At 45.4% G+C, this 19101-nt stretch overlaps 1 protein-coding gene across 4 annotated transcripts in view; it reads right to left on the bottom strand.

The window, feature by feature from the left end:
- PACS2 (phosphofurin acidic cluster sorting protein 2) overlaps positions 1–13738 on the bottom strand; it is a 490004-nt gene extending 476266 nt beyond the window's left edge. For all 4 annotated transcript variants that reach the window (XM_029598809.1, XM_029598810.1, XM_029598811.1 and 1 more), the window contains exon 1: positions 13130–13738. In XM_029598809.1, coding sequence (XP_029454669.1) covers positions 13130–13245 — 116 coding nt within the window. In that variant the 5' untranslated portion in view covers positions 13246–13738. The remainder of the gene's footprint in view (positions 1–13129) is intronic.
- Between the last annotated feature and the right edge of the window lie 5363 nt (positions 13739–19101).

Here is a 19101-nt window from a genome sequence, read left to right as displayed (position 1 = left end):
TCCACTCTGAATGGTGCCCTCGAACTGGGACTCTCTCTAGGAGACCTTGCTGAGAGTCCCTTGGCTGAATGGCTGACACCTACTGCTGCAGGCAGCTCTGCCTTCACTCTCGTTCCATGAAAGGACTGGCTCCTGCTGAGCACCTCCTGGATTGATATATGCACCAGTCTCAGAAGCACTGAGATCTGAATCTTCGTGATGCTGTATGGTTATCTTCAGAAATCCTCTGGGGTTTTGAGTTCCCCAGACCCTTCACGAGCTTTTCTAGATCTTCCCCAAAGAGGAGAATGCCCATGAAAGGCAATTTACACAGACGAGACTTCAATGCAGTGTGCACCACCCAATTGTACAGCCATAAAAGCCTCCTAGCCGCTATCCCTGAAGCCAGGGATATTTTTACCAGGTTGTACATATCAGACAGGAATGCTAAGGCTGATTCCAGACACAATGATTCTAGGCTTTCTGGGAGCTGTTGGAACACACAGTGGCTTCCTACTACCCTGAAGGATCGGATTCCATTTGGCCGGGTCTTCTGCGGGAGCAGCTGACATCCCTAGAGCAGCCATTTCACCTGAAATGAAGCTGCCAGCTACTCTTTCTGGAATAACCTTACTATGGTAAAGTCATTTTCGTTTCCTGAGAATTATCTGGGAAGTCCCTGGGTGAATCTCCCCCAACCATGACACTTCCCTGAAGGCATGGGCGCTTGAGGTGGGCTCTTGGGCTTTCCCTTGGCTTAACTATTACCCTTAATGGAGGCAAGTGGCATCCCTTAGGGCATCAGGAGTACTAGAATGTGCAGGACCCAGCATGGCTAGATGGGCTTTGTGTACTGCCATAATAAAGTCAGGAGCAAAGATTCCCTGCCAGGGATCCTTCTTGTCACCTGGGCAGAGGGGGCAAGCCTACCCTAGATCTAATATGCCTGCAAAGAGAGGAAGAGGATTCACTTCCCCTGATGAAGGGCTGTTTAGCACCTGTGGCAATTCTCCTGGTGCAATCACTGATTCTGCTCTCAACTGCTCTTCCCTAGTTGGAAAGTCTGAATAGTCACCCTTATCCTGATGCTCCCTGCTTGGTTCTTCACAAACAGGGCAGAAGGAGCCTGCAACACTGGAGACCTGTTTAGCCTTGCAAACATAGCATTTTTCCCCTTGATGCATGTCTGCAATCCCTCAGAAACAGCAAGGAAAAACAAAGGAGACAGCTATGATGAGTTAAGGTTCCCCTCCCACACCATAAACATTCAGTTGCTGCTCAAATACAGACAGCAAACCCTGATGCAGACTTTTCTCCCCCAAGGAAATACAGCAGCACAACTACTACTCACCACCTCCAGGGAGCTTCTGCAAGCTGCTAATCAGACTCAGCTCTCTCTCAAATCTGTGCTTCCATGCTTTTTTTTTTTTTTTTTAGAGAGTGAGAGAGAGAGAAGTTGGGGGGAGACAGATCCTTTATCCCCCCCCCTTTTTTTTTTTAATTTAAGGACTGTCAGGTTCCTGTGGATCCAGAAACTATTCTCTGAAGGCTCCACTGACCCCTAAGGGTACTGGGATAACCATCCAGGAGCTCAACCAGGGCAGGTCCTCGAATGCTTCCACTGTGTGTGTGTTTGGGGGGGGGGGGGGGGGAAATCAACCTCTAGAGGCTTTTGTCCAGGAGCAACAAGGAATCAATCAGGCCAAGACCACACCCTGACTCTGGGAGTTTAACTTCCTCTTCATTTGTCCAGAGTTGCCAGAGACTACTGAATTGGACTAGGACTTCACCCCTATTATGGCCTCCAGTAAGGTCATGTGGGCAACCTCTGTCTCCAGCAGCTGTGGAGGAGGGAAATCCCATACATAATGGCTGGTCTAGCAGGAAGATAAGGAAATGCTCTTCCTTTCCCCCAGCACATTAGCATCCATCTCCACACTCTCGTCCCCTCCACCCCCAATAGCATCTTTCTCACTGGGACCCCAGACAGCCTGGTTTTCAGATTCCACAACGTCTGCACGAGAAATCTGCATGCATCACCTACATTGGATACAGATGTGTGCCACAGATATTCATTGGGGCCAGCCAGAAAATCTGACCCATTGGGGAACCACTGTCTTAAAGCTCATGCTTCTTGGTATATCCATCTTGACAACAGCTTGTGTAAGGACAACAATAATCATCCTTGGAACTAAAGTTACGATTATTAATGAACCGATTGAAACCCAAATAATGGACAAACTTCTGCACTGAAATTCAGTGCTTGGCAATTTTTTTTCAGTGAAAATCTTTTCTTACTTGGGAACGACTGTTAAGATACAGGCTTTAATTTTATAATGCTTTTAACAAAGTGGCATTTGCTGTTACATTATATATTGTCATAACTTGGCATTTTCTGTATGTAGTGACATGCAGGGGCCGACTGGCCTATCGGGGGGGGGGGGGGGGAATCAGGCATCCCCCGGTGGGCTGATCGCTCCAGTCACGTGGTCTGCCGTGCACGGCTGTGAGAGCCACGCTCGGCAGACCACGTGACGTGTCCTGGGCGGCGAATACCTGGGCTGGTCCGACATCGTGAGTCCGCCACTGCTGACATGCAGAGTTTAAAATGCTCCGAGTGGTTCTCCTCATTTGACACACTTGCCACAATGACAATTAAAAATAAGAGCAAAGTCCAATCATTAACTAAACTCACTATTTTAATAAAATATGGAACTTTCATTTTAGAGTTATCTGTTTAGACTTAGGGTATATACACACACACTACTATCTCCCATTCAAAATCTGTATTACTTTGGCAACATATACAGAGCGTTAAGAGGAACAAGTTACAAGTCATGTGTGATTATACTTGTTTGATGACGTTTATTTCTAAATATCCAAGTGCACTATCATGGCAACCTCACTACTTTATTCAAAGTACAGAAAGTAAAGGCAACTATAGGGTTTTGATGACACTCCGTACTGTGTCTGGTCCTATTACTATACTATATTTTATTGTACTAGCTGCTGTTTCCTGCTCATTCTTTTGTGGCAAGTATTTTCACTCAGCTTTAGGAAATGGGCATTTCATCTCTTTGTATTCTGCAAAATACAGAAGGAAATCCAGTGTTGTACTGCATGCAAAGTGGATTTCTCCAGTGTTGCACCACAGGCACAACCTGGCTTCTTGAGTTGTCATTTCAATTTTTCCTAGTAACTTATTCAGACACCAATGTAATCAGGTGCGTGGGGTTGTGCACACTTGTGTGCATCAAAATGTCAGTTTGTGCACAAATTGTATTTTTTTCGCACATGAAACATGTTTTATGATGCCTCATTGGTCAAACACTACAATAGAATCCACTATTACCTTAGACTGATTTATATGCTGCTGCCTAGTTTGTGCGCAAAGGAAAAAAATTCAGTAGGCCAACTCTCCCTACCATCAAAGCATGCTCCTCTTGAGCAACTCCCACTAACCAAAGCCCACAAAAAAAAAAAAACATCATGCTTGTTATAATGTGCAGCATCTTGGCACCAGCAAGCAGCTTCCACTGGCGTGCTGGAAAGAGAAACTCCTCCAACTGGATCACAATGCAGCAGCCATTGCAAGCTATTTGCAGGCAACAAGACTTGTGGCAACACTAAATTCTGAATCAGTTAAATACTGAAAGAGCACATGGAAACACCACTGTGATATGTGGCTGCAGGGAGAAGAAAGAAAAAAGAAAATTCGGGTTTATAAAACGAAGTACTTGCTTGATTCACTCCTGCAAGGGAAGAAATCTTGCCAGCAGCTTGAAATGATTTCTTCCATTGTACAATGCTGCCCTTAGCCTTTGACTTTAAAATAAAGTTCCACAATATATTTTGCCTACTAAAAAGATATCTATAAGGTTTACTCTACAATCTATTGATGTATCTCACCGTTTTGGGATCTGATGTTTTGAATAACTGGGTAGTAGTTTAAATCTTGGAAACACTAGAGATAAAAAACTGGATACAACCTAAGACATATGCATTCCTTCCACAAGGCCAGAGAGTACACGGTGTTATATTGCCACAGAGGAATAAAACAAAGGAGACAAAGACTTAGAAACCAAAGCACTAACTACAATTCAGTTATGAAGCTGAAAGCAGTTTACTACTGGGTTCTTTGCACCGCCCCCCATCCCAGAGTCATGCTTTCCTTCAATTCTCTGATGAAATGGGGTATACATTCCAGCAATTAGCAAACTTATTGAATATAACGTGCCTCACAAGCTGGTTAAAAAAAAATATATATCAGGTAAGGGCCAGTCAGCCTGGTGATTCAATGCCAGTAACTGTACACTGCCATAAAGAGGGCTAGGGCTGGATTCCCAGATCAAGGTCTTCCATTTCCTGGTTCAGCCAAAGGTGCTGCAGAGATAGCCCCCCCAAACCCCTGGAAAGAGGGAGTACCAGCCATTGGGCAATGATGACACCTAGAGGCTGGACTTAGGGTACATGAGTGCAGTGACCCATAAAAGTGCATGGCCCTTGGCCAAAGACCATTATTGAAAAGACTGGGCCAAGTGATATGGGAGAAGATATAAAATAAGGAAAAATTCCCCCAATAGCTGTGAATGAAGACTCATGATGCCATAGCCTATAGTCCAGTTCTGATTGAGCTGGAAGCCCAAAGAAGCAGAAGAAAACAGCCAGCCGAAAAGCAAAGCAGATACATTTGAACAAAAAATAAAATACAGGCTGGCTCAGCCCACAATGCTGTGCATGCAATGCAGCTGTCACTTGGGGTAGAAAGGGTGTAAAGGGAAGAGGAGGTTAAAAAAGAAAATTAAAGGAGCTTTTGTGTAAAATGTTAATGCAAGCTCCACACTGCACCCAACAACATTCTAATTTTCCATGCAGGTCATTCCTAACTACAAACTGATTAAAATTCCCCTTGCTGCACATCAGTACTCAGTATGTGCAACATCTCAGAATCTAATCTTTGGGCGAGAGCAGATATTGCCTAGGCTTACCTGCATCCAAACCTATGCAGCAGTACAATAAAATCAAAATCAGTAATGAAAATCTTTTCACTGAACTTGATGACAGAAGTCACACCGGTGGCCCTTGATCTCCTGTCATCTTGCTCTACTCAATATCCATTAATTCATCAGTAGCTTAATAGCAGCTGTTTTCTCATATGCCAATGGGCAAGTGTCTAATGGCACAGCTAGCCAGCCACAAACTACAGGATCTGAGATTTTTTACACACCAAGACTACAGAGGAAACTGAAGCAGGAGGAACAATCGTGAGCTATAAAACTGTCAAAATATTGGGCTCTAGTGGCAATAAAGCAGAGCTCTAATTTATTAACACTATTGTTTGAGACCATTTAGTAGATTGTCTTTTAATGATGGGCTCACATACATCACAGCTAGGAGTAAACATCTGGAGCGGAGGAGACTTCCCCAATCACGCCCACCTCCCTACCCCCACATTTTCCATCTACTTGCTGCATCTATTTATTTCTATAGTGCTAACAGACATTCTGCTCAGAGTCCATCTCAAAAGTAACAAAAAACTACAATTCTTAACAAAAATTAAGTTTCCATCATGAAAGTGTAGTCTAAACAGCTTCCCACAAAAGCTATGACTACAATGTGCTATTAAATATTATATAATGGAAGCCTTAATGCCCTACTGAACTGCACATAGAAGGGAACTGGTACACATGTGGGGATGTCCATCAACAAAAGGAGCCGCCATGCACAGCTGACAAAACAAGTACTGTTACCGGCAAACGGGCCAATACAGAAAAAAAGTGCAGGAGAGCCGGTGAGCGCCCGCAGGCCACTCTCCCGTGTGCACGATTTAGTATCGGCCCGCATGCAAATGAGGGCCCGCCGTAAAAAGAGGCGCTAGGGACACTAGCGCATCCCTAGCACTTATTTGATAGGAGCAGCGACTGTCAGTGGGTTTGACAGCCGACGCTCAATTTTACCAGCATCGGTTCTCAAACCCACTAACAGCCACGGGTTCGGAAAATGGACGCCGGCATAATTGAGCGTCCGTCTTCTGACCCGTGGGCCATTTTTAATTTTTTTTTTACTTTTGGGGCCTCCAACTTAATATTGCTATGATATTTATTTAAAAGATTTTGTATACCGTCGTTCATAGTTACATCACAACGGTTCACAGTATCGTATCTAAAATACAGCAATATCATATCTAAAACACAGCAATATCAAACATCATAGACTAAAATACCATCATAGTAAATACTCTAAGAATAATTAAAACCTACAATTATGCGTTGGATACATAGGCTTGCTCAAAGAGCCATGTCTTTAGACCTTTCTTAAATCTCTTACAGTCCCTTTCGAGCCGTAATGCCATTGGCAAGCTGTTCCATGAAGTAGGGCCTGCTATTGAGATAACTATCTCTGACTAAATCCAGATGCGCAGTATTTATTTATTTATTTAACATTTTTCTATACCGACCTTCAAGGTTGAATACCATATCAGGTCGGTTTACATCGAACAGGGGTAGATCAGTATAACATAACGTAACATAAGGAACAACTTTTTATAATTAGCGGAGACAATTATTTAGTGATGGGACTGAGAGGAGTCCTTTATTAAGACGGAGGGTGTACAGAAAAGCAGATTTTTCTGCTTCTCTGTACACTTCCCCGGTGCCGGCCGAAATTAAAATGTGCGGCTTGGCTGCACATTTTACTTTTATAATCGCGCAGGAATAACAGGCCCATCAACATGCATTTGCATGTTGCGAGCGCTATTAGTTTCACGGGGGTTGGCCGCACGTTTTCGACATGCTATTACCCCTTACTGTATAAGGGGTAAAAATAGCATGTCGAAAACCCGCAGCCAAACTGTACCGGCCTGCATGTGAGAGAGTACCTGTGCACACAAATAGTCAACATTGATCTAAATTGGTATAGTACACATGAAATTAGCTTTGTAGGCCTTAATGAAAAAAGCCATCATGGGCCACCCCAGTGGCAAGTGCTGTGAACTCCCATGCAGAGAATTTGAATATGAATCTTGTGTCTGGGTGTGCTGTGGAGTCAGTATTCACGGCCTCTTGGGCGGAGATTGGAAGTTTCAACTTTCACTCAATGGCAACACTTTCAGAAGGCGTTTGACAAAGTCCCTCATGAGAGGCTTCTAAGAAAATTAAAAAGTCATGGGATACGAGGAGATGTCCTGTCGTGGATTACAAACTGGCTAAAAGACAGGAAACAGAGAGTAGGATTAAATGGTCAATTTTCTCAGTGGAAAAGGGTAAACAGTGGAGTGCCTTATGTTCTCATGTTATGTTCTAACACAAACATGGAAGCTAGACTTAAGGTCCTCAGCGAGACACAGTGTGTGGCCCCTTGCTAAGGACTGTCACAACAATAGTTGAGTGGGTGAGAGAATCTCCAGGTAGTTGTGAAGGAGGGCTCAGGGTACCATAGCCCAAAATGAGGCCAGCTCCAATTAAGCTGGAAGCCAAAAAGGAGGAGGAAACTACTGTGCCAAAGAGGCCATCACTGTACAATGCCAAGTTATGCTATGTAATTAAAACAAACAAAAAAAAAAGTTCTTAATACTCTTATAACAACAAGTTACATCAGCTGTCTAATCACAGAGCAGCAAGGTCAAACTTTACTTATAGGCTTCCATAAGAACATAAGAAATTGCCATACTGGGTCAGACCAAGGATCCATCAAGCCCAGCATCCTGTTCCCAACAGTGGCCAAGCCAGGCTCCAAGTACCTGGCAAGTACCCAAACACTAAGTAGATCCCATGCTACCGCTGCCAGCAATAGCAGTGGCTGATCCCCAAGTCAACCTCTCCTCCAAGAACCTATCCAAACATCTCTTAAACCCAGCTACACTAACCGCATCTTCTGGCAAGAGCTTAATTGTGCATTGAGTGAAAAAGAATTGCAGTTGCAACTATATCTGAGATGCGGTGACCAGAATTGTATGCAGTACTCAATGTGTGGTCTCACCATGGAGCGATACAGAGGCATGACGACATTTTCCGTTTTATTCACCAACATGAGTTACACAACAGACTGCTTAATAACCTGCCTATTTTCAGGTAGATGCAATAGCCTAGGTGCTAAGAAAACATATGCTGATTTTCAATGCCCAGATTTTTTTTTTTTTTAAACTCCTGATGCAGTAAGTTAATAAAATTCAAATGCATCGGAGATTTAAAAAAGCACGTTGAGAGTAAAATGTGCGTTGGGAATAGGTTCAATGCACATTTTAACACGGGAAGGGGAGGCAGCCTTGACAGCCATAAAAATGACAGCTGCCACCACGTAGCTGAATAAATACTGATCTGACTAGCTGATGCAGGTGGCCGCTACAAATATTTATCTGGCTAAGCAGCAGTGAACCGTGCCAGGTAAGTACAGACATATACCGCTATCTGGCAACAGTTACCTGCTACCGGATAAGTCAATTATCCAGGTAAGTGGTAGCAGCCACTACTTAGCTAGATAAGTACTGACTTATCCAGGTAAGTGGTGGTGGATACCATTTACCCAGATACGTTTTTAAATATCCATGGATGAGGACTGACTTAAGACATTTCCTCCGCACCCCCCCCCCCTTTTTTTTAGGTGTTTTAAGTGCCAGTGCAGTAGCATTTCAAACTTAACTCCAGCTCTGAGCTGGAGTTAAGTTTCCAGTGATTTTAAAAGAGTGCACTGGCCAGATGCAGTCTCTGCATCAGGGAGTACTGCAGTGCTTAATGCCATCGTTTGCATGAGATTTGCATGCAAGGGCACTAAGCAGTACTCCCATTTAGATAACATACATTTTCTGCACACTAAACTCCTTACTGCATTGGCAGTAAGTTTTGCCCACAGAAAAGATGCATTGAAATGCAGACAGAAAGGGGCGTTCAGCTCAACGCAACTTTTTGCATCGGCCTGTTTAAGTGTTAAAAATTCTTCCTTTAACTGAAAAAAGGAAAAAACATCAAGAGCTCCAAGAAGCTAAAATACATTTGAACTGGGGAATGGGGGAGGGGGGGGGGGAAAAATCACACTTTTGAAAAAAGTTCTCTCATATGCCACATGAAAGTCAGCCTCAACATTTAATGCATGAAGGAATGTCACTACCTCCAGCAACAAGGTGATAACCACCAGCAACTCTGAGTACTACATTAAATTATTGGACCTCCTTTTACTAATTACCTGGTATAAATAAATACAGATTCACCAATCTTAAAGACACACAGTATAATCTCTACATGTTTGTTTATTTTGTAATAAATTGTAAATGCCATCCATTGAGTTCAGAAAGCTTAATTAAGAAGTTTGCCACAAACAATAATAAATATGAAGCTGCAGCTTTGGAAATCTGAAGCATTCCCACCACCATCTGACAAATTCAGCATTTTAGAAGGGACCACAAACGTCGCTCGTATTAAAACTCGAAGGGTCACATATGGAACCATTTATTAGCTTTGTCATTTTGCTCAGTGACATGACACATACAATGAATTCTTAATTTGATTACTAATGCAGTTTAAACCGCTATGCAAATTTGTCATCTAAAAATCAGATTTCCTATTATGTATTTATCTTTTACTTATGTCACCTGATTCAGAAGTATTTCTAGTCAGCATACAACAAATCATACAAATTCTAAAACTACCATAAACAAGCTATTAAAAATGTTTTCTTATGCATTAAAGTACCCATTTTAAAAGCTGCATTTGAAGTCACTCCCAAAATAATTAACACATCATGAACTATGACATTTGTATATATTAACTTCAGTTTGATTGCCTTACACAATACCTTTATTTCAAAAAATAATCTGTATGCAGTTAAGTTTGTAGCCCGCTAATCCTCAGACCTTAGCAGGTAACAAGAATGACATGCATAATAAAAATACAAAACCAATAATGACCAGACTAAAAGTTAAATTTAAAAAACAGATTAAAAATCAAACACAGCAGCAAAAAAATTACTAGTCATCAACCATAGTAAAGCATACTATAATCCTTTGCTATAATCCCAGTTTTAACACATATGCATTCTTACCCTCTATGTTCCACCTAAAATGGTAAAAATATTTCCCAATCTTGCGAACTACATCTAAGAGAAAGCCCTTGTAGCCCTGTCTTCATTATTACTATTATACTACACCATGAGTATCTTTATTTAAAATTTATATATCATCTATATCCTAGGCAGTGTACAAAAGGATCCGTAAGAAAACCTAATAGAATATATTTATTTAATTTATTTAAAATTTTTATATACCGACGTTCATCCGGGATATCACATCGGTTTACAGTGTAACTGAAACAGGCGCCTGGGATGGTGGTTTACATCGAACAGATATAACGAATTTAACATATGAACAAATGAGGAGGGGGAAAAGAGGAGGGAAATAATTAAACAAAACTTATGAGCAAAATTTACAAATATATATAGAGTATCACTATGTACAAAGTATTCATAAATACAGCAATGCCATGGAAATACAATTGTGTAGAGTTATAAGGGAGGAGGGGGGGAGGGGTGGATGGGGTAAAAGGAGAAGGCGAGCTGAGAATATATAATAGCAATAACAAAATCAAATACATTCAACTAATATAACTAAAAACATAAAAGCATGAGTAAAACCAAATACATATACAAATATAGGTTATTATTGCTTTTAGTTTTTTTAAGTTAACTACAAATAAAAAAAACAAGGAAAACAGACACCATATTAATTTGTGGAGACACTAATAAAATGCCTGCCTGAACAACCATTTTTTAAAAGGCTCTTGAACAACTTCATAGCATCTGCCTGCCTTAATTCAAACTGAAGGAAATTCCAGAGAATAGGTGCCACCACTGAAAATGCAGTCCCTGGTTGTACAGAATCTGGCTTGCTGGGGTGATGAGTCTAGTAAGCCTCGTTGGGAAGACCGTTACTGTCCTACTTGACAGTTAAGATGTAAAAGAACATTACCCTAAGGAGAAATAGAAGATGTGGCCAATTTGAAGGTGATTAGAGCAACCTTATATTTGATACGCTCAGTAATAGGTAGCCAATGTAATTCAATGAGAGTGGGGGGTAATGTGAATATGCACAAAGCTCTCTACAATTTAATGAATGTTTGTTGTTATTCACTCTGAACAATGTTATTTGGAAATTGCAGAATATAAGAAAAACTAAGCACAAGAATCTAAAACCTGTCAGTCAGACCAAAGATCCAGCCAGCTTAAAATTCCATCTCTGACGGAGGAAATAAGAAGAGGGTGCTTACAGCAGCATTTCTCAAATGTAGCCATCACAGATGAAGTCTGCTAACATAACTTTAGGGAAAACTGAAGCCACCAAAATATTTGTTTGAGAACTCCTAGCTTAGGAGGAAGCATGTAAGAAGCAAGACTTGTCTACAGCTCTTAAATCACTATTATACCTTTTTAGTAATCGGAGTTGAGAGATACACTGAACTCAGGTCCTACGATCCCTATTACATTAAGCAGCCCTCCAATAATTATCTTAATTTTCAGTCTGTGACAATGCTCCACAGGTTAAGCATGTGTTGTGTAAAATGCTTTCTTTAGGGCAATGCAGAAACACACTGTGGTGCTAAAACAGTGGCACATTTACTGTTAATAGCACAAGCTTGATTTAATTCAAGTCACATACCCCCCAAAGAAGGGCATGGACACACTATTTGGCTTTTCTGAGCTGACCAATTCCATGCAGGTTTAACTAAATCCCAGGAATGTTGACATAGCTCTTCAAAATCCCAGTCAACTCCAATAACCATTTTTAAAGCAAAGCAAAAACAAAGGGTAGGAAGATCCAGACTACAATCCATGCCAGGACAAACTCATTTGAGTCAGAATGTAAAACAGATTGCACATCCTTACTTATTATGAACTGTTTCGGGAAACACAAGTGACTATTACTGCAATTCCAAGGTTTCAAGAAGTTCTATCAACAAAGTCAAATCTCCAAAATAAGCCAATTTCAACTTTTACTGCAAGCGTGCATAGTAATATACATAAACACACGAGCAAAATAAACTACCATTCATTTAGGACAGTCAGACTCACTTGGTAAAGCTTAAATCCAAAAACACAGATGAGAGCCAACCCAATCCTAAATGGCATTATGATCATTTAAAAACATTTCTTCATAGTTGAGGGAAGGGCATGAATCCTTCCTTGCACTCCCACCCAAGGCTAAAGGAAAATGACACCCTTCCTCCCCCCCCCCCCCAAAAAAAAAAAAACCTCCTCGTTCACCCTGGTGAAAACCCCCTCCCCTTTTAAGAAAGTAAAGCTCACCCTATTCTCCCCCCTCCACCCCTCCTGATGCCAGGTTAGAAAATCAAGCTAGTGGGGCAACAACAACAAATATAGATCACTCCTGCCCTCCTGTACCCCAAAGAGTTCAGGGTGAGCTCGGGGATGGCGTCAGGGTATCCTTCTCCACTAGACGCCCAGGGATTTCTGAACAGGAGAAGGGGTGGCAGTTTTGTCTAGCAGCCCTTTTAAATTTCAGCTCACGGGAGAAAAACAACCACCTGGTTAACTTTCTGAAGATAACCCCGCTTGCAGAGATTAGGGCAGCTTTTTTTTTTTTTTTATCTTGGGCCTAATTTTTTTGTGCACTAATCCACATTATCAGTCAGAAGCGCTGTTTAGTAAATTGGTCCCTACGAGAATAGCCATGAGATTTTTCTGTACTCCAGCTTCATGTGTTTTATTGACACGCAATCGATTCAGTGTAGTATACTGATCTTCCACATCTCTCTCTGCTTGACAAGGAGGAGAACTACAAGCAATCAACTTGACAAGCCTAGACTTTGCTTCAACAAAATGTGTTCCAAAATATTGTTCGTGCATTTGTTGTGTGTGTGTGCTAAAGTTGGTGCCGGGGAAACGCAAAGCTCTTAAGCAAGACTGCAGAAATGACGGCTCGCCGCGGACAGGACGCAGCCGAGCCCAGACAACACTCCCCAATCCAAGATGGGCTGAGGCTCGTGGACTGATTTATTCCGAGTCCGCAGCCCGCTTCCACCACCCTAACACCGTCCAGCAGCAGAATTCCAGGAAATCCCCATTCCCAGTGCAGCGAGGAAGCACCCCGCGCCTCAAGTTCCAGCACAGCCCTGCTCGGCTTAGCCCATCTTTTGTGCTCACTTACCGGGGTATGCAGCTGGGACTAGAGCCATCTATTTCCCAGGTAGCAAACAGGTTCATGGGGACGGGTCTGTTGAGGGCGCCGGTGCCGGGGAAGCTGAGCCTTCCCTTTTCTGCCATGGTACTGCCGGTTCTTGGGGGAGGGGGAGTGAAGGACAGCCGAAGGCAAGTGGAGCGTGCAGAGGTGTCCTGCAGACCGTCTAAGTGACACCGTTCCACCGCTAGGCTCGGTCACTGGTGCGGCAGCACGATCAGCGCTGCAAGGCTGCGGCTTCTCTTGGGACGAGGAAGAGGAGAGAGCGCTCACGTCGTGCCCCGCTCCATGTAAACACGGGGAGGCTGCTAGTGCTGCAACAGCCGTGCAACGCTTCCCACAGCCCCTCCGCGCGACAACCCGCTGCCTGCCAGCCGATTGGCCCGCCACTCCTCCCTTTAACCGTGTGCGAACGCAGCTACCTCGCTGCCTCTGTCTCAAAACCGCTGAGCGCGAGCCAGTTTTAGTTCTCCAGGGTTCTATGCTGGCCCCCGCCTCCCTTCCGTCTCCGGATTGGCTGGTGGCAGCGGCGAGCTAGTAGCGCTGAGACCAATCCGCTCCCCGAAGCTTGTGGCTGAGGTTTGGGTTGCGGCAGAAATCGGGAGATTCGGGAACTAGTTCAAGAGGGACTGGAGCTCTCACGTGTGCCAGCTGCCCAGCGGAAATGACGTTGATGTCCGAGGCTTGGTTAATTAAAATGCTGGGAGTGAGGAATTTTTTTTATTTGTCTCTTTTGTCCTGACCGTTGTGATTTTATGTTCGACGCTTTGTCGATTGCTGTGTTAACGGTGTTTTGTTTAATAAGACGCTGGTCTAATAGATGATTATAGCTAAGCAATGCCTCCAGGGGCCAGTGCAAATATAGCTGGGCTAGTGGATAGTAACCCCCCCCCCCCCCCCCCCCATTCCTGGTCAAGTCAAAGTCGCAGTTGCCGAGTGACCCAGTTTATGAATGGACACTTTTGGTCATTCCTGTTTATTTATTTACATTAGTGTGCTGTGGCGTTTATAATCTTTGTTTCGTTTTAAATCAGTACTATAACTCGGGCACACCGTAGCTTACGGACAACCGCCCCTCCCACCCTTGAGCACACGACACCAGAGTAAGGTAAACCATAATATCCTTTATTAAGTGGAAGAAAACGGCCACAGCCAAATTTAACATTATAACAAATTTATATTGAAGCATCTTAAACACAATTGGCATTAACTAAAGCCAACGCCCTCACCGGTACCTTCCTTGCTCTTCCCCACCCTTCTGTTTTTGGAGACGGCAGCCCTCCATCCTTCCCTCCATTGGCACCCCGCTCCGTGAGTGCCAATCCCGCCTTCCGCTCCGTGAAGGGGAACGCCCGCCACTGGCATCCCGCTCCGTGAACGCCTCCGTGGCTACTGCCGCTCCGTGCAGTATTCTGCCGCCTCTCCCACCCCTGGCCTTGCAGGCCGCGGTTCTTGCTTATGCCAGGCCTTCATTGGGCTAACCCCAGACCGGCCATTATCTCGGTCTCCGCCATGCTTAGTTATATCCATGCCCCCGCTTTCCCCCCATGCAAAGTCCTTGGTGCTGTGCTCCTCCCCTTCCCCCTCCCCCAACACCAGAACTTCCTCCCTATGCAGCAACACATCCCCTTAAGCTCTGGTGAGGGCCCCTGCCCCGCTGTTCCTTTTGTTATGGCTGTGACGACTTATCCCCCCAATCCCATTGCCCCCTTGCGCTGTGGGGTGGTGGGAGGGTTGCTCTCGATTCCAGGCTGCAAATGTGCTCCCCCCACCCCGTACTACCTCTAAGTACCTGAGCTCCGAGACGCCGCCTTCTTTGTCTCATTGGCTCATGCCCAGGTTTGAACTGGCCCCACTAATCCTATTGTCCGCCCCTATTCCTACCTAGCCCAGCTGCCTCCCCCCCTCCCTCCTCCTGCCTACAGCAGGTCAGCCCAGTTATACGGCCCTCGCCTCAAGAGGCAGGGCCTCCTTAACTCGGGCACACCATAGCTTACAGACGACCGCCCCTCCCACCCTTGACCACACGACAGCAGAGTAAGGTAAACCATAATATCCTTTATTACGTGGAAGAAAACGGCCACAGCCAAATTTAACATTATTAATTTATATTGAAGCATCTTAAACACAATTGGCATTACTAAAGCCAACGCCCTCACCGGTACCTTCCTTGCTCTTCCCCACCCTTCTGTTTTTGGAGACAGCAGCCCTCCATCCTTCCGCTCCGTGAAGGTGGTACACCATTGGCACCCCGCTCCGTGAGTGCCAATCCCGCCTTCCGCTCCGTGAAGGTGGAACGCCCGCCACTGGCATCCCACTCCGTGAACGCCTCCGTGGCTACTGCCGCTCCGTGCAGTATTCTGCCGCCTCCTCCCACCCCTGGCCTTGCAGGCCGCGGTTCTTGCTTATGCCAGGCCTTCATTGGGCCACCCCCAGACCGGCCATTATCTCGGTCTCCGCCATGCTTAGTTATATCCATGCCCCCGCTTTCCCCCCATGCAAAGTCCTTGGTGCTGTGCTCCTCCCCTTCCCCCTCCCCCAACACCAGAACTTCCTCCCTATGCAGCAACACATCCCCTTAAGCTCTGGTGAGGGCCCCTGCCAAAGTAGGAAACAGTAAAACCTTATTTGTTTCCTACCCCCACTAATTAACTAAAGCTGCTGTGGCCGTTTGCAGGGCGAGAATGAAGATATCTACCCCAACATCAAATAAGTGTACCCCGTCCGTTCTATACATGCCTGGACATGTGTGAGAAATGTCCTCATGTTTTATGACGTAGCCCCCTATTGCCCTCAACCAGGTCCCCACTTCCTTGTTTAATTTGCGCCTTCCTTTTTCGATGGCTTTATGCGATCGTACGTTCCTCCAGACCAATTGGGGGATAATGTGGGACCACACCAATACCACGGATGGCCATATAGCCTTAATTGCAGTCAAGTCCTTTTTGATAGTGATTATTAAGTCAATGTTTTTGACTGCGACCAAATCGTTACCTCCCAAATGACAGATGATAATGTCCGGCCGTGGTAATTGCCTGGCGTATTGGAGGATGCAAGGCATTAGTTGGACCCACCTCATCCCTCGATTGCCCAGCCAGAATATGCTGGCCTTGCTACGAGGAATTCCCATCTGATCACTGGAGGTCCTTTTCCTGGTTCTAATGTGCGCCCATTAAATGTAAGAGTGCCCCATGATCCATATCACTTTCGCGCTCCCAGCTGACGAGTCTATGATAGACAAAATAAATTGGTTATGGTTAACAGGCTGGTAGTTATATGCTATGCAGTTTATCTTACCCAGTGAAACTGGTCATTGTGCCGTATGTAGGATCTGAATTTACTGGATTTCCACCGTCCTACCGCTTTAATTTGCTCTTCGCTGAAACAGCTGCTGCTGGCAAAGGATGCTGCACCTATCCGGATTGAATGTGTGTGATAATCTCCCGCGTTTTCCCCTATTTTTTCCAATCCTTTGCGCAGTACACTGATAAACTGGTAACGCGATAGCGCGTTGCCATCTTTGTGTTTTAGTAAGGGCCCCCCCCCGGAGGTTGTACCTTGAGGTATTCTCTTGTGGCCCTTACGGGGCATATCTCTCCCATATGAGCAGGGTATAAAGCAATCCGCCGACCTACTGCCCGTTGATCATTTTTTGCTCACCTGATAAAGATCTCTACTGCATCCTTAACCATCCTTGTGTTGTCTATCGGGAGACCCCCCATCCGCAACCCTGTTTGTCACCTTTGCCCTCGGGATAAGCTCACTGTTTCTAAATGCACCAAAGAACATTAGGGATGGATTTTCAGAGCCCTGCTCGCGTAAATCCGCCCAAAACCGGGCGGATTTACGTGAGCAGGGCCCTGCGTGCCGGTGAGCCTATTTTACATAGGCTCACCGGCGCGCGCAGAACCCCGGGACTCGCGTAAGTCCCGGGGGTTTTCGGAGTGGGCGTGTCGGGAGGCGTGTCGGGGGGCGGGGCCGGAGCGCGCGGCGTTGCGGGGGCGTGTCGGCAGCATTTTGGGGGCGGGTACGGGGACGTGGCTATGGCCCGGGGGTGTGGCCGCGCCCTCCGTACCCGCCCCCAGGTCGCGGCCCGGCGCGCAGGAGGCCCGCTGGCGCGCGGGGATTTACGCCTCCCTCTGGGAGGCGTAAATCCCCCGACAAAGGTAGGATGGGGGTTTAGACAGGGCCGGGCGGGTGGGGAAGGTGAGGGGAGGGCAAAGGAAAGTTCCCTTCTAGGCCGCTCCGATTTCGGAGCGGCCTAGGAGGGAACGGGGGTAGGCTGCGCGGCTCGGCGCGCGCAGGCTATACGAAATCGATAGCCTTGCGCGCGCCGATCCAGGATTTTAGCCGATACGCGCGACTACGCGCGTATCTACTAAAATCCAGCGTACTTTTGTTTGCGCCTGGAGTGCAAACAAAAGTAGGCTGTTCGCGCTCGTCTGAAAATCTACCCCTTAGTGAAAAGGCCACGGTCCAAAGCTTTACCTCATAATTGTCCCAAACTAGGCTGGGGAGCTCCTTTACCAGTGCTAAAAGCAGCATCGGTGTGATAGGCTTTCTGGTGTCCCTTCTAAGTGGTTCTTGTCTCCGCCAACCCTCTAATATCTTTTTTATGAGAAAGGAGTGGGTAATGTTGCCGATACCCCATAGTTTGGAGACAAAAACAATAGCAGCTACGTGTTGCCCTGCTTGTGCTCTGGATACACCCGAGTTCTTAAGGTAGAGTAAGAATTCTGTTACCTTTTTCTCTGTCATTGTCCCCTGAACTTGTGTGCTGTTTGGCAAAATTTTTGGAACACGCTCCATCCGCGTGAATATGCTCTCCAAGTACTGTCTGCCAGAGCCGATCTCACTATGGAGCCGATCCCGGGCACCCTAATTCCCAAATCCAAGGAGGGATGCGACATGGTTGATGCTCTGCTTCCGGGGCCAGGAATCTGAAACGAGAACACTGACAACGAGACAATGCATCAGCGATGCCGTTAACCTCTCCCGGTACGTACTTAGCCTTAAAGACCAGGTTAATGCGCAGGCAGAGCAGTACTAAATGGCGCAATAGCATAATGACCCTGGGGGAGTGAGCGGTGAGAGAATTTATAGCCTGTACAACCGCAATGTTGTCTGACCAGAAAACCACTCTTCTATTGTGGAAACATGTTTTCCACATGTGTATTGCTGCAACAATAGGGAACAATTCGAGAAAAGTGATGTCTCTGAGTACGCTGGTTCAATAAAAACTTCCCAAGTTCTCTCATCCAGACAGCTAACTTTTCTCCTTTAATCAGTATCCAAACAAAGATGCATAGATAATTTTTCTACTACTCACAATTATTGGATTCAACTCGAAGTAGCCTCAGACGAAGATCCTTTTGGCTGGAAATGGGTGGGAGAGGGAGGAATGGAGGTTTCTTGAGATGCAGGGTAAGAAGACGAAGGTTTGAAGCTGATTAGTCTTTAGAATTTAAAGCGGTAGGAGAAATGTAAAAAAGCCGTTCGTGTAACAGAGGTTACAGGCACGTGTGTCTTCTCCACATATGATATTGAAATGCAAGCACGTGAGCACCAAATGCCAGATGAGGGCATTTGATTCAAAAGTGCGTGCAGACAGTGCATTAATGACTTGCACCGCAGCCATGTTATCGGATCTGAAAATGATGTGAGATCCTACAAGGGACTCCCCCCAGATGACAAGGGCAACCACAATTGGGAATAATTCAAGGAAGGTTAGATCATTGGCGACTTTGTGCTGGTGCCACAATCGCGGCCACTGCACGGCACACCAAGCTCCCTGGAAATAATTCCCGAAACCAACACCTCCTGCCGCGTCTGTGAATAATTCTAACTCACTGTTATGCCTTGGGGGGGGGGGGGGGGGGTCCTGCCAAAAGCTAAGCCGTTAAATTATGTTAGAAAGGTCTCCCACACCAGCAGGTCACTCT

This window comes from Rhinatrema bivittatum, chromosome 4 (assembly GCF_901001135.1).
Source record: "Rhinatrema bivittatum chromosome 4, aRhiBiv1.1, whole genome shotgun sequence".
In the NCBI taxonomy this organism is placed as follows: Eukaryota; Metazoa; Chordata; class Amphibia; order Gymnophiona; family Rhinatrematidae; genus Rhinatrema; species Rhinatrema bivittatum.
The sequence above is the reverse complement of the archived record's forward strand: the minus strand, read 5'-3'. Positions and strand labels throughout refer to the sequence as shown.